The 12,338-nt window shown below is 66.9% G+C and overlaps 1 protein-coding gene across 2 annotated transcripts in view; it reads right to left on the bottom strand.

Annotated features, from left to right (window-relative positions):
- Nucleotides 1-1,828: 1,828 nt before the first annotated feature.
- ZFPM1 (zinc finger protein, FOG family member 1) overlaps nt 1,829-12,338 on the bottom strand; it is a 67,642-nt gene continuing 57,132 nt past the window's right edge. For both annotated transcript variants that reach the window (XM_079907152.1, XM_079907153.1), the window contains exons 5-10: nt 9,552-9,654; nt 7,821-8,030; nt 4,513-4,746; nt 4,149-4,244; nt 3,921-4,067; nt 1,829-3,714 (exon numbers count right to left, since the gene is read on the bottom strand). In XM_079907152.1, the coding sequence (XP_079763278.1) occupies nt 1,949-3,714; nt 3,921-4,067; nt 4,149-4,244; nt 4,513-4,746; nt 7,821-8,030; nt 9,552-9,654 (2,556 nt within the window). In that variant the 3' untranslated portion in view covers nt 1,829-1,948. The remainder of the gene's footprint in view (nt 3,715-3,920; nt 4,068-4,148; nt 4,245-4,512; nt 4,747-7,820; nt 8,031-9,551; nt 9,655-12,338) is intronic.

The raw sequence follows: 12,338 nt of genomic DNA on the forward strand, positions 1-12,338 counted from the left end.
CAGCCTTAGACGTGTCAGGGCCCTTGAGGGACATGTAGGTGCACTGGTCTGGGCGGGGGGCATGGCTGGGCTAGAGAGACATAGGGGCCCGGGAACCCTTGTGCCTGCCCAGGACCGTAAGTAGAGTGAGCTTCGGGGATGGGGGCGGGGGGCTGGTCTGGGAGCATCAGGGCTCCCAGAGAGGTGGGAAGGAGGCCAAGCGCTGTCCCTGGGCTGCAGCTGGGACGGTGGTGGCAGGTTCTCGGGGAGAACATGGGGTGGCACGAGAGGAGGCAGTGTGTGGGAAATGGGGGTCTGAGGAGGGTGAAGGTGGGCTCCGGGCTGTGGGTGGAGAGCCGAGCACTGGGGACCTTGAGTGGGGCAAGGGCCGCAGGGTGCTGGCCATGCACCGGGGTTGGGGGGAGAGCAGGGGGCATGTGACCCAGGACCCAGCTGCAGGACCTCCCTGGCACAAAGCTTGGCCTGGCCAGCAGTTCAGGCCTGGGGTGGGGGTCGGGTGGGCGTGGACACCGAGGCCCTTTTCTGTGTGGCGCTGTCCTCCACTCACGTGGTGCAAGGGTGGGGGCGAGCACAGATGCTTCCCCTGCCTTCCCGTGTCTCCCCCATCCTTCCCCTTTGAGCATCTGTGCTTATCAGCACACAGGGACGTTCCCCCTGCCTTAGGGTGAATGACATCTGCCGCACTTGGTGGTGGGACTCAAGAGGCGGAGCCTCAGACTCTCCGGGGTGCAACAGTGAGCAGAGTTGAGGGGTCTGGGAGCCTCCCTGCCCCAGTCCAGGAGAGCAGAGCCAGGAAGGTCTTCACAACGTGGGGCATTTACCAGGAAAGCAGCTTGGCTCCTGGGGCCCCCGACTGTCCAGCAGCCCTGGTCACACCCTGGTACTCAGGGCCAGCTGGGGGCAAGCGGGAGGGGGCCGTGTCCCATGTACCTGTGGGCGAGGTGTGGGGACTGTTCCTGTCCGAACACAAGCTCCTTAGCCTGTCACCCCTGAGGGCTGGGCGGGAGGAAACCTGCCTCGATCGAGCAGGTGAGTGAGTCTGGGTGGGTGGCAGGAAGCACATCTGATGTTCAGAGGCAGAGAAAGGTGAGAGGTCAGGTTTCACTTTCATCTGCAGTAGGCGGCCTGGTATATCGGGAGAGACATTCTGTACTGCAAACAGGGACACCAGGCTGGAGGGTGCCCACAGCCCCCCAGCTGCCACGTGCCAGGACCACAGTTGGGCTCTTCCTGCTTGGGTTTGGCCCAGGTCATGGTCAGCAGCAGCAGGGCAGACTGGGGGTGGTGTGGCCCCAGCCTCGTGCCCACCGCAGCCCCCAGGTCCCAGGGGTCGCTCGCTGTGGGCCCCAGTGCCCGCTCGCTGTGGGCCCCAGGGGTCGCTCGCTGTGGGCCCCAGTGCCTGTCAGCGGCTCACTCTCCCACTCTCCCTTCTCCCGCATCAGCCTCGGCAACTGCAGGGCTTCATCCTCCCCACCATGCTCCCCTCCCTGATTCTTTGGTGGCCTGTCACTGAGCAGGTGGAAGAGCTGTCCGCTGGCCAGGATTAAGCTCCTCCCTTTGGTGTCTGGTGGCCAAACCAGAGCGTCTGGCTGGATCCTGGAGGGCACAGTGGACCCAGAAGGGCAGTGCCTGCTCTCCCCGTGCCCCAAGGGGGCCCAGAGCAATGCCATCAGCCCCGGGTGCGGGGCGAGATCCAGCTCTTAGGGCCACTGCGGGACTCCGGCCTGCAGTGTCCTGCGTGTACTTACAGGTGCTGCTGGCCCTGCCTGTGCCCTCCCCGCAGGGCCCCCCCGCTCAGAGAACTAGACTGCTCCACCACTGTGCTCAGCAAACTGAACTTCTTTATTAAGTGCCAAGGTCCAGGCGGGCGCTGCCCCCTGCAGCCTCTCGGACGAGGTCTGTGCCTGGAGCGTCCCGGGTCCCCCTGCAGGGCAGCAGCGCCGGGCGCTCACTTCACGTGCTCGGCCGCATGCGAGGAGCAGTAATACTTCTTGTGGGCGATGAAAGTGGACAGGCTGCTGAACCTGATGTTGCACAGGCGACAGTACCTGTGGTTGCCGTTGGGCACGGAGGCCGGCGTCCCCTGGCTGGGCGTCTGTACGCCTTTGTCCGAGTGGGAGGGGGGTGCCGGCACGGCCTCGGGGGACGTGGCCGGGGGCGGGCCGGGCCGGGGGCTGCCGGCGGGCGGCTCCCAAGGGTCCTGGCCGTTGAGGCCGTCGCGGGGCGCGGCGGGCGAAGGCGTCCGGGCCTCGGCGCCAGGGCCGGAGCCGGCCGGGGGCTTGCCCAGCAGCAGGCCGTGCGCCAGGCGGAAGTGCTCGATGAGGTCGCCGCGCACCACGCCGTTCGGGGGGCAGTAGGGACAGACGATGGCGGGCGGGTCCTCGGGGGCGGCGCGCAGGCGGCGCGGGGCAGAGGGGCACGAGAACTTCTTGTGCGCCAAGTACGCCTCGAGGCTGTGGAAGCTCACGCGGCAGGCTGTGCACTCGTGGTAATCGGCCAGGGCCGGTAGGCCGGGCGCAGGGCCAGGGGCGGCGGCGGGAGCCTGGCGCCGCGGCTTTTTGCTCAGGTCGATGGGGCCTTCCGCCGGGTCTTGGCCGCTTCCACCTCCGCCTCCATTTCCGCTTCCGGGCCGCGGCGCCGGCGACGCAGGCGGCGTGGGGGCGTGGCCTGGCGCGACGGGCTGGGCGGGTCCGACCGGGGACGGGGCGGGTCCGGACACGTGCAGTTCGTAGAGCTTGCGGCGCCTGCGCGTGCGCACGGGCGGCGCAGCGGGCGCGGGGGTCCCGGAGGTCCCGGCGGGCGCAGGCCGGCGCGGCGGCGGGTCGTGACGAGAGGCGCAGTAGTACCGCTTGTGCACCGTATAGGTCTCGTGGCGGCTGAAGCGGATGTTGCAGGCCTCGCACAGCGTCCGGCGGGGGTCGTCGTCCTCGTCTGCCCCGCTGCCCGGGCTTGGGCTGCCTTCGCTGCCCCGGCCGCCCGCCTCGGCCTCGGTCTCCGCCTCGGGCGTAGCCGCGCCCCCCGCCTCGTCCTCGCGCGCCCCGGGGCCCGGCGGCGAGCGCTGCTCGTCGGCCTCGGCGGGCGGCGGGGCGGGGGGCGCGCGCGGCGGGGCTGGGGCCGCCTTGGGCCGCCGGGCAGGGGGCGTGTCGTCGGGCGGGCGGCGGCCGGAGCAGTAGAGGCGCTTGTGCACATAGAAGTTGTTGACGTTGTTGAAGGTGATGTCGCAGTCAAAGCACGTGGCGCCCTTGGGGGCCCCCGTGAAGAGGCCAGCCGGCGCGCCCACCCCCGCGCCCGCCTGCAGCCGGCTGTGCACCAGCTCGGACATTTTGGCCAGGATCTCGGAGGCAGGCGGCGCCGTGGGCAACTGCGGCAGGAAGAGTGCGCCGGGCCCTGGGCTGGAGCCGGGCGTGGGGCTGGACAGCTCCGCCTTCACGCGGACGGGGCTGGGGCCGGCGCTGGGCGGTGATGGCGTCCGCGACAGGGCCTGGGGCCCTGGCTCCGCCTCGGGCTCCTCTGCCGCCTCCACCTTGATGCTCCTGGGGGTCGCCGGGGGCTCGCCGCCACCCCCGTTCTGGGGGCCCGGTCTGGTCTCTCCGTTGGTGGCCTCTGCCAGGGCCTTCCTGTCCAGTCCCGGTGATGGGGCGGGCACCAGGCTCAGGTCTGCAGAGGCCAGGGGGCCGTGCAGCGCCGTGTGCTGCTGGAAGGCGGCCAGACTGTCTGCGGGGAGACGCCAGGGGCCACACTTCAGGCCTGGAGCAGGACCTGCCTGGGCCAGACCTGAAGCTGGGGAGGGCGGGAAGGGAGAGCTGGGCTGGGCACAGAGGTGGTGGAGCGTCGAGGCCGAAACCGACACCCCCCCCCCCCACCCCTCGTGGCCGAGCCTGCTTCCCCCTTCCCAGTCCGCAGGGTCACCAGGAGCTCACCTGCGGGGAGCTTGGCAGTGGGGTGCCCAGCCCCTGATGAGTAGATCTCAACCTTAGAGCCCGGCTGGCAGACCATGTGGTTGGTCACTAGGTGGCTGTAGAGGATGTCCCGCGTGGTGGAGATGAAGCCGCAGCTGTGGCACACACCTGCAGGTAGGCTGTGGTGTCAGAGCCCTGCCGGTGGCTGCGTCCCGCAGACCCCGCCAACCCCTTCCTGGCCCCGCTCACCCGTCAGCGTGTCTGTGTGCACCTTGAGGTGCCGCTCGCAGTTGGCCTTGGTGGTGAAGGCGGACAGGCAGATGAGACACACGAAGGGGCGCTCTCCTGGAACATGGGGCCCGGTAAGGGAGCCTGGCCAGCCGAGGACTACGGCACGGGCACGTGTGGAGGGCCCCTAAGCTCTGCCTCCTAGGTCCCCATCGGGGGCCCAGCCCCCAGCCGACCACCCAGCCGGTCGCAGGCGGGGCAAGTGGCCTGGGGCCCTGTGGGAGGACCACTTGGGCACGTCCACGGCCGTTGTGCAACCCCAGGAACAATGCAGGGAGCATGCGTGGCTTGGGCGGGGAGACACGCCGTTGGGGGCGGGGCTCACCGCTGTGGCTGCGCATGTGGATCTCCAGGGAGCTGGCGCTGGGGCAGCTTTTGCGGCACTGGGGGAAGGGGCAGACCCGCTCGTTGGGGTAGGTCTCCTTGGGCTTCTCATCGGGGGCGGCCACAGCGGGGGAGCTGGTGCCTTGGCGGCTGGCGCAGTAGTACAGGAGGTGGGCTTGTAGGTTCCGTTCGCTGCGGTACCAGATGCCGCAGTCCTTGCAGGGAAAGACGTCTTCTGCGGGCGGGAGAGGCGGGTGCAGCCTGAGGGGTGCCCCGGCAGCAGCGCTGGCCGCCTGGCACCCGGGGCAGGCCCTGGGCCCTCTGCAACACGAGGGCTGTGCCCCGGCGTCTGCCAGCTTGGGGGTGGGGTGGGGTTTGTGACCTGGGCTGTCCCTCTTCACTGCTTTGCCTTCTCAGGTGTCCCTTGGTAACTCCGTGTCCCCTCACTACGGATCTTCAGGATGCCATGGGGACTTGCATCCTGGGATGGGTGGCCCCTGGGCTGCGTCCGGACAGGGAACCCCATAAGGAGACACTGTGGTCTCTTGGGGGCGCCCACGGAAGAAGCGAGGCTGGGGTCCGTGACCTGATTGTCTCTGTGACTTGGCGGGGGCGATGGGACTTGCGGGCTGGCGTGGAGCTGGGTGCCCGTGGAGGAGGACGAGGAGACAGGTGTGTGCGTGTGAGCAAGTGTGTGGGCCGCTGGGTGCCTGAGTCCCCAAGCACTGGGGCAGCAGGGCGAGAGGTGAGCGTGGCTCTGGGTAGGCAGGGGGCTGAGGCCAGGAGCTGCAGAGCAGGAGGAGCCTCCCGGTGCACCGCCCTTCCCCGCCCCCCCCATACACCTGTGTTACTGGTCAGAACTTCCTGAATTCACTACATTTAACCCAAGTACCTTTGCGGTTGGGGGTTTGGATGGTGGGGGTGGATTTGCCAGCTGGTGAGCATTCTCTGGTGGGTGCTTCAGCAGAATGATAAGGAATGTTTTGTTGTTTCTGTCCCTGCTCCTTGGCCAGCCACCCCTAGGCTGAACCCAGGGCAGGGGGGAGACCTTGTTCTGGGTCTCGACCTTGACCTTCACACGGAATGGACACCTTTTGGGGGTCGTGTGCGGGTTGGGACGTATTTCTCAGCCCGCTGGTTGGTAGTTACTGAACACGTGGTCTGCCTGCCCCCCGGGGGCTGCGAGGTTTCTACCTTCTGGTTTTCAAGTTCCCTTTTATTTGGAGGTTGAGGGGCAGCGCTGAGGCCGTGAGCTGGGATCCGGGTCTGAGGGGCCAGCTGTGGGCTGCTGTTGGTATCTGCAGGGTCAGTGCTGGGGACTGCGCTGCTGCTCGCGGCACAGCGAAGGGACTGGGAGCCTCGGAGGCCCGTGTGGGCCCCAGCCCCGGCCCTAAAACTTAGGCCCCGGCCCTAAAACTTTAGGCCCTAAACTTAGGCCCTAAACTTAGCCCCGGCCCTGAAACTTTAGGCCCCGGCCCTAAAACTTAGCAAGGACACTGCTTCCACAGATGAGAAAACAGGCCCAGAGTGGTGGAGTCTCAAGAATTAAACCGGGTCTGATTGACTTCGGAGCTCGGGTTCTGAAAGCCCTTCTAGACCACCAGTAGGAGAGGCCCACGTGGGGTTGGTATAAACGATGCTAGCCCACCATGCCCTCACAGACCAGTGTCAGACCCCAGGGGAGGGAAACCGAGGCCCAGAGAGGCTGCTCCTGGGTGGGCTTGAGAGGAAGCCCTCCAGCACCTGGGGCTCCCTGCAGCCCGCCCCCCCGACCTACCCATCCAAAAGAGACAGAGAGGCAGCCCCCTGGGCACCAGATGCCATTCCCTGCCCTGGTGGGGTGGCCGTCCTGGCCTCTGAGAGACCCTTCTATCCAGCACCCTTCTTTCCTGAAACCTCAACATCAGACAAGACCCCTGTTTGCTCACCGCCACCCTCTCAGCTCCCCGGCAGGACCCCATTCTCCCTGAGGCAGTGGCCTTGCCCTGTCCGGCCCACCCACCTGTGCTTGTCCCCACCCCTCCGGTGTCACCCTCCTCACTTGGCTGCCAGTGTCTGGGTCACGGTGATCTCCATGCTGCCTGCCTTTGCTCTCAACACAGCTGGGACACGGTGGGCCTCCCCTCACCCCTGGCTCTAGTGTCTGCAGGTCCTGTCTCTCCCTGGGGCCTCGTCCTGCCTGGAGCTCCCCAACTCTTACCGCACCCTGAGCCCCAGCACGTGTCCCCCAGTCGCCTCCTGGGCTCCACTTAGTGCCCAACAGGCGTCTTGGGTCAGGCTGCTCAGAACGGGCCCTCCATCCTGACTGCGATGGGACGGACAGTGTCCGCCGCGCGGCCGTGCTGCAGCCCCGGCCTCACGCTGCCGCTTCCCCCCCCCCCCGGCAGGCCCTGTGCCGTCTTCACGTTTGACCTGCTTAAAAAGGTCACTTTTCTCCCAATTTTACAACCCTACAGTCTAGCAGCCATGCAATTTTAGAACTAAATGGGGTCGTACCCTTTGCTGCCTGAAAGCCCCCTGCCGCGGTCGTTTCTCTGAGAAGGAATCCCAGCCCTGGTCCGGGGCCACCCTCGGAGTCTGGCTCTGGCCACGGTGGCCGTCTCGCGTCTCCCGTCTCCCAAGCACCCCAGCCACTGCCCACATCACCACTTGCCCTCCTTCGTGGATGTGCCGCCTGCCCCCTCAGGGCGGGCAGCTGTCCCCACCTCGCTGACCCCAGCGCCTTGACCGCCTGGTTCGGTGTGGACGTTGAACCAGGATTTGAGAAACGGTGAATCTCATCGGTTCTCAGACCCTCTGCTGCTTGCAGGGAGGAGTGACAAACGTGGTCCCTCCACTGCAGCTCTCCACACTGGCGGCTCTGCCCCAAAGGGACACTTGACCACGTCCTTCACAACTGGGAGGTGGGGCTGGTACCAGCGTCTAGTGAGCGAGGGCAGGGCTGCTGCTGGGCACCCCACGGTGCATGTGTCCCAGACTCCACCCCTGCCCTGCGCGGCCTCTCCAGCTGGCGCCCTAGAAGGGCCTTCCGGACCCCGCGGAGCGTGTGCCAGAGGCGCTGTGGTGAGAAGCCCGCTCTGCTGCAGAGCCCGCCTCCCCGTCAGCATCTGGGAGCTCACCACGTGGCCCCCTGCACGCTGACTGCACCCTGGAGCCCCTCCTGGAACCCCACGGCTAGGCCCCCGTGCGTGCCCCCGGGGCACACCTCTGCTCAGGTGGCAGTGGGGACCAGTCTTTGCAGATCCTGAGCTGGGCACCGCCTGCAGCTCTGAGCCTGGGGTGGGGGCGGGCAGGCAGCGGGTTACTCACTGTTGACAACTGCAGTCGCGAGGATGGATGCCATGCCCGCCTGCTGGGGCAGGAGCTGGATGTCGGCGGCGGGGGAGGGGGCCAGGCCCTCGGGCTCCACCGGCTCCTTCACAGGCTGGCTGGGGGCACTGTGGGGCTCGGCTGCGAGGAGCACGCTCAGCCGTCCGCCCGCGGCCACTGGCCTCGTGAGCCTGCACCAGAGGGCGCCATCTGCGGGGGGAGGGCGTCTGTGACGGGGCGCCGGCAGCCCCAGGCCACCGCGGCCGCGCCTCTGCAAAGACCCTGCCCATCTTATCCTCCTGATGCCCGCTGCGCCGCCCCAGCTTAGGCATGGGGGTTCTGAAGCCGGTGTGGTGGCCGGGGCGAAGCCACACCCGGTTCGCAGCTGTGGCCGGCTGGTTGCCGTGGCGCACCTGCCTCCTCAGGGCGACTAGGTGTTGCCTGCTCTTTGGGCCTCCCTGCCTGTGTCCGTCGGAGCGCGACGGCCCTCTTAGGGAAGAGGGGAGCAGAGCGGCGGGGAGGGCTTGGGAGCCGCTCACCCACGCCCTAGAAAGGCCTCCCAGCTCCTCGCTACTCAGCCAGCGTGGCTGTTGCCACGGTGGCCAGCGGGGGGCAGCCTTGGCCAACAGGACCCGGGCTGAGCTGCCCACGGGACCAGGCCACCTGGCTAGCATCTGCCCGGGCAGATGAACCCTGTTGACCAGGCGAGCAGGGGGGACAGGCCAGGCACTGCTAACTGGGCCACGTCCCCGCCAGGTGTACGTACCCCCAGCTGGGCACCTGCTGCCAACCTGGGCCCTGGGCCCTCGCGTGCTTTCCAGCTGCTCTCTGGGTCCTTAGAGCACCCCAAAGCAGGGAGGGTGGGCCAGGGGGTGAAACAGGCACACAGGTGCTGTGCTACCCAGGTCCTCGGGGCCAATGGCAGGGCAGACGGAACGCGCAGGGCCCCGGATGCTGACCTCAGCACCTGCTCTGACCCCTGCTGTGCCCTGGAGGCCCCCAGGTAGGGAGGGGCTGGGGAGGTGCTGGAGCAGCAGCCCAGCTTGCCCCTGCCCACCTCCAGGGGCCTTTGGCTCTGTCCTGAAACAAGGCTAAGGCTGCCCACAGGACATTTAGTCCAGTGTGCTCAGGAGGCGATGGTGAGGGTGACACCCCCAGAACATTCTACCAAAGCGGAGCCCCCCCCGCCCCGGAAGAAGGAGGTGGATTTCCCGTGGCCATGCTGTGGTGTTTGGCTCCCCACATCCTCCCCGGGACCTGAGCTGCCTCATCTGTAATGGGGGAAAGTGCAGGTTTACAGGAGGGACGTGGAGCTTTCCTCGGCTTCACAAAACAGAGGCCCCAGAAGGTGAGGGGACCTGTCCCAGGCCCCCCAGCTGGGTTTGGACATGGCCCTCCTGACCACTCCTGGAGGGAGTCAGGCCGCACAGGGCCCTGGTCCAGTGGGCACCCCCAGGTGGGCCCACCAGGCCCTGCCGGTATCCACTGTCCCTGTGGTCTCCCAGAGGCCCTGAGGGCAGTCCTGGCCTGGGCCCGCTCTCCCCGACCCCCGGGGCCGACGCCTGTCCAGCCCTAGGCAAGCATTAATGGGGGCACTGGGCGTGTGGTGGCGGCGGTGGCCAGCCCCTCGGCCCGGCCCAAGCAGGCTGGTTTCCCTTTAAGAGCCGGCCCAGGGGGAGCCGTGACCCCCCACCCTCCGGAAGGCAGTGAGGGAAACGCCAGGATACCAACCCTTCCTGTAGATCTCCGAGTTGGCTTCGGCCGCGGTCAGGGCCCGGGGCAGCGTCCTCAGCCAGCAGGCCTCGTCCTCCAGCAGCAGGGTCAGGGCCGGGCTCTGGGGGCGGGGAGGGGGGTCAGCAAGGACTCAGTCAGCAGGAGAGAGGAGAGGCTGGCCGGGGCAGCGGGGGGGCTCCCTGTGAGGGATGCCTGAGAGTCTGCCCCGTGGGCGCCCTGTCCAGGCTGCGGGTCCTCGCCAAGCGCTGGCGACACGCATGCAGCAGGGATCCAGTGCCTGCCTGCCGTGGGTCAGGTGCTGGTTTCCCTTGGAAACCGAGGCCCAGAGAGGTGGAGCAACCTGCCTAAAGTCACACAGCCAGAGTGGCAGAGCGGGGAGGCACACCCGGACCTCCGTTCTTGCTGCCCCCCCTGGTGGGGCACTGGACTGGACGCAGGCTCCTCCCACACACAGGCCCCCAGAGACCTACAGAGTGAGCTGTGGGACTGTCTCAGCACCTGGCCTCCCTGTGGCTCGCAGACGGTGGTCAGCCCCTTGCCCAGACACGCTGTCTCCAGCGGCCTGGTCTGCGAGCCAGGCCTCTGCAGCACCCGGAGTGGAAGAGCACTCCTGAGCTCGGTTCTCACTCGGGGCTGCCAGCGGCGCCCAGAAGGGGTGGCCTGATTTCCGGCACCCTCCCCCACCCTCCCCAGGCGGCACTGCAAACATACGTCCCCTGTCCTACATGGTTCTGGGAGGGGCCTGGCCCTTGCCACACGGAGGCGATGAGGTACAGACCCTGGCCCTGACTGGCCGCAGAAAGTTAGGGTGATGACCGCAGCCGCCCCTCAGGCCACAGCCCCAGGGCTGGATGGGTTGTGGACGGCTCCTCTCCTGCAGGGGGTCCCCAAGCTCCACCACTGGGCGCAGCACATTCGTGTCTGAGTATTTTCTTTGTTTTATGCAAATAAAAGCTTTTTAGTCAAACTGTGTATCAGAAGCTCTAACTCAAGGCCCAGTGTCACTCGCCGTCACCTGGATGGGGCAGCTGGCCAGGAAGCTAGCGTGATGGGATGGCTGGAGCAGTGACACATGGGAGGTCCCCTGACGTGTTCTGGGCATCTCCCCGCCTGGTCCAAGACCACGGCTTTACTGAGCTTTGCCTGCAGGGAGCACGTGGGCTCCAGAGCTGGGCATCGGGTCCAGTCCAGACTCCCTGACTGTGCCCAATAGCACCATGCCCGCCCTCCCTGCAAACGGCAATGCCCCGAGCCCGTGGGCTCCCTCCACTGCTGCCACCTGCTCTGGGGGTGGGTCACATCCCTCTTTGACTCAGTCTCCCTGGGGCACTGGGAAGTGGAAGCCTGTGTGAAGCCGCCTGGCACGTGACAAACACAGGACAAACTTCTCCATTCCCTTTGGCCCGCAGGACACAGTGGGCAGAGGACAGCCTTCGGACCTAGGAGGCTGATGTCCACTGGGGCGGCAGGCCAGCAACCGCCAGGTATCAACTGGGGGCGAGTGTCTCCACCAAGCAGCATGCTTTAATGGGCAGCTGCAGACCTGGGGGGTCCCCGTCACCCACAGCTGCGGACAGGCTGGGGGGCCAAAGTGGGACCGGGGGGGGTGCTGGCACAGCAGCGATTGACCGGCGGCGCCCACGTCCCAGCTATCCTGACCTGGGCCAGCAGAGAGGCGGAGGCCAGGGTCTCCCTGAGTCTCTAATGAATATTAATGAGTGGAGGAGGGAGAAAAAAATTAATCTGCCTGATCCTCCGATGGGTGCTGCGGTAACGATATGAAATCTAATTATTCGTCCCAATATTTCTAAACCCTCAAACTGAGACTGACAGCCTCCCGGTCGGTTTAATGCTTATCACTCCCGGGAGCGGCGTGTTCGCGGCATGATAAAAGCGCCCGCGCACAGCTCTGCTGACGCTGCAGAACCCCTGAATTTTCCGCGTCCATCTGAGTGGAGGGGAGACGGCGGCGCTGTGTTCCCGGCTGTGTGCCTCCTGCTGGGAGCAGCCCCTCGCCTGGTGGCTGCCCTGGGCGGGTGAGGGGCAGGGGACGTGGGGGGGGCTTGCATCCTGCACCCCGCGCCTGACTCACAGGAGGGAGAGGGGCCAGGAGATCCAGGCCGTATGACCACCAGACCCTTCACCCTCGTTCCCTCAGCCCTTAACACTCTGGGGGCCCCTGGCCCCCACTTAAATGAGGCAGGCTGGGCCCACCATCACCAGCCTCCCTGCCTGCGCACGGACCCTAGGGTGCAAGAGCCGGCGCCCCACGGCTCCGGGGAGAGGAGCACGGCCATGCCCAGTCTGCCCCTGTCCCCGTCCCTGTGGGGTGGCAACGCGCACTGTCCCGGGCAGCTGGACCCTGCCGTGCGCTAGGGCTACAGCTTGCCCCCCTGCCCCGTTATTTATTTTCTCCCCCCCCTCCCCCAATTCCAAGCAGCCCTGGAACAGAAGCCCTTTTCTCTGGTGGTCGGAGGCGCCAGGCTGAGGCAGGTTCCCTTCCTGGCCCTGCCCGTGGGCAGCGGGGTGCGAGCCTAAAACGATCAGAGATGTGTCTACTGCCGGCCACCTCCCCTCCACCGGCGCCCCAGGCTCACTGCTGGGTCTGGGGTTCACCCCAGACAGGCCGGGTGCGGCGTCTGAAAAAAGCTTGGCCCCTACCCTGCCTTAGCCCTGGGGGTCGCCCTGTCCCTCCCTCCTGACTCCAGGCTGCCCCACCCAGCCCCGGGACAGCGGACGGCCACTTTAAACTCTCTGGGTGCATCTGAGAACCCTCCTTGTTCC

Source organism: Stenella coeruleoalba, assembly GCF_951394435.1.
Source record: "Stenella coeruleoalba genome assembly, chromosome: 20".
NCBI lineage: Eukaryota > Metazoa > Chordata > Mammalia > Artiodactyla > Delphinidae > Stenella > Stenella coeruleoalba.